At 47.6% G+C, this 2,693-nt stretch overlaps 1 protein-coding gene across 1 annotated transcript in view; it reads left to right on the top strand.

Moving 5' to 3' along the window:
- Nucleotides 1-2,456: 2,456 nt before the first annotated feature.
- The window catches only part of CACNG4 (calcium voltage-gated channel auxiliary subunit gamma 4), a 40,866-nt gene continuing 40,629 nt past the window's right edge, over nt 2,457-2,693 (top strand). Inside the window, exon 1 of the mRNA XM_009287734.1 lies at nt 2,457-2,691. Within this exon, the coding sequence (XP_009286009.1) occupies nt 2,457-2,691 (235 nt within the window). The remainder of the gene's footprint in view (nt 2,692-2,693) is intronic.

Raw genomic sequence — 2,693 nt, 5'->3', positions numbered from 1 at the left:
AAAAAAAAAAAAAAAAAGCCTGATCTATTAAAGTCAATGTGTTTGACACTTAGCAGCAGAAGCAGTAATGCTAAATGGTAATGTCTTGCAGTTTTCTTCTGATACCAGCGGTGTCTCTGGGGCAGGATTTTATTAGTGACAGCTCTCATTGAATTCAGTTAAAGCCAAAGTTTCATCTCCAAAGTAACTGTTACTCAGTTCAGAAATAAAATTATCAGGCACAGGATTTCATTTCAAACTTTGAACATCAACATCAAGGAATTAAAACAATTCCAAGTTTCTGTTTCTCCAGTGTAAAAAATATTTCTGGGTTTGGACACTCGCCCTTGCACAGCGTCGTCTCGGGGGGGCTAAATTACAGGGAGAAGCTGTGGGGCTTTCTCTTCTCATTGTGGTGAGCTTCCGTCTCTGGTCTGAGCTTGGAACAATTGGGTCCTAATTCTGATCGAGGACGGAGGATGCTACTGCAGTGCAAAACACCCTGCCAAGGCTGCTTCACTGCTACCTTCAATGGCAGTATTATAAGGCTGTGTTATAAGCAAGTTGCAAATCAAAGGTTACATGATGGGCAACCTTTACTACATATAGTGGGTCAGATAGCTTTCGGATTTAAGAAAAGACTACACGCTTTTGTGCTATTGAGGAGCATAAGCACTTTTGCCTTCCTTCCGCCACGAATGGAGATTATTCAATGGTTGCATTTAATGAATTCAAAATCCTTAGAAAATCACTAGAGCCAGACATCAGTGTAAAATACTCCACCAGCTTTCAGTAGTGGAATATAATATTAGCTCTCCCACAATCTACTTCATGCATTTCAAAAGAATAAAGAACATTTTTAAACTAAAGAAGAGAGCTTGGGCAGAAAATGATTGTCTGCCTTGGATGCTTCTCTGTAACCCTTTAGGAGCCTGAGTTATTTCTCACAGGGCAGTAGAAACGGAAACAGACATTTTCTTTGCAAAAATGAGGGGGGAGGAAGAGGAGCAAGAGATTTTATCAATAAATTCTGTTAATGTACTGTTACCTTGCACAATCAATAGGACTGCACGGGAGGGTTGCCGCAGGGCGGTGGCTCCCAGCCCATGGAGAACCCTGCAGCTGTGTGTCCCCTTTCTGCTGGCTGAGAACCCACCAGAGCAACCGCCATTCATCCCGTCCCTTGTTGCACGTCTGGACTGGGAGCACTTGAAGGGGGTATTTCTGTGCCGAGTGGGAACCCTGCCCCGGTTACAGCCCACCCAGCCCTTCCCCTGCTCTTTGCTATGGCGAGCGAGCCCTAAGCAGCTCTCTCAGGCAATACAGTAATACAAATAAATAATATTAATTAAGGCTTGATAGGTTTAAAAAGCTATGGAAATAGCTTCTCTCCTGCTGTTTCAGTATCTCATTTTCCCACTCTGTCCAAATCCCCAAAGCCCAGAGGTACAAACATATATTTTAAATGAGAAGTTTGTTGAACCTCATTAAACTTAAATGCTCGATCCAGTTTTTCTGCACGAGGCTTCACTCTGCTTTTGAGTTTACCTGACTTCATTCTTCCATCCCTAATGGAGGCATTCATTTAGAAGGTGATTTTGCAAAGGCACTGATAGACCTACAAACTACAACTGAAAAGAAAAGCATAGTTTGCATGCTGAAACCAAGCATCTAACTTTGGAGCTCTTCTATGTTTATAGGCTTCAGTCTGAGCAATTTGCCGAGGTCTCTGGGAAATAAAGACCAGCTTTTAATTTGTATTTGCTTTTTGCTTTCCCAGTTCTTATGAAAAGGACGAGCAGCTGAAAAGCATCTCTGCGTTGGTATGCTGAGCAGCGGAGGCACACAAGCACCTGCAGCCATCCACGCACTGCTCGGGAAGAGCGCTGTATTTCTCGAGGTTTGTAGCTCTTGTCCTCCCACTCCCTAATTCATATACATAAAACTGGTGTGCTGCCACGTTCCCTCCACACAAATGCATTAGCTGATCAGGAAGGCTTCCCATTCATCTGGCGTGTCGCTCAGATGAGGTGGAGGCAGGACCGACTTGTCAACTCGCAGTGATGAGAGTCAGGGCTGGAAGGCAGGATAACACGATAAAAAATGGTGTAGATATTTCTCCCCTTGGTTTTCCAAAGGAAAATATTTTCGGGTGCTGGATTCTCTCCATCCCCTTCCAAACGGGAGAAAACCAGCAACCCAAATACTTGCCTACAACCTCCTTGCGTAACTAATTGCAGAGTGCGGCTGCAGGAGGAAATCATGGCTAAACCCCCCCGTTCGCTCTGCTGTAGCTCCCCAACAATGCGGGCGCTCTCCTTAGGATGGCAACGCTTTTTCCCCACTGTATTTGGCCCCATTTCTAGGGTGATTTCCAGGGCAGCCTGTGCAGCAGAAGGAAGGTGTGCGTAACCCACCCGAGAGAGAGCAGTGAAGGGGCAGAGCTCTGCACCCGTCAGGTGGGCAACACCTTCTCGATGTCCAGACACGTTCTGGCCGGGCTCTGGCGTGTGCGGGGCCGAGAGCCGGACTCGCACACGCTCACACCTTCGTCCCCCGTGAAGTTGCCACTTCAGACGTGGCACCGCGCTCCTGTCGCCGGCAGAGCCCACCGAGAGCGAACGAACAAAGCGATGCTCGTGGCCCCGCCGGGCGCTGCGGGCCGGGGGCTGCGGGCCGGGCTCTCCCCGGCGGGGCAGCAGCACGTCGGGGGT

The sequence above is a fragment of the Aptenodytes forsteri genome, unplaced genomic scaffold (genome assembly GCF_000699145.1).
Source record: "Aptenodytes forsteri isolate BGI_AS27 unplaced genomic scaffold, ASM69914v1 Scaffold153, whole genome shotgun sequence".
Taxonomy (NCBI): Eukaryota; Metazoa; Chordata; class Aves; order Sphenisciformes; family Spheniscidae; genus Aptenodytes; species Aptenodytes forsteri.
This window is presented reverse-complemented; position numbering and strand designations above follow the sequence as displayed.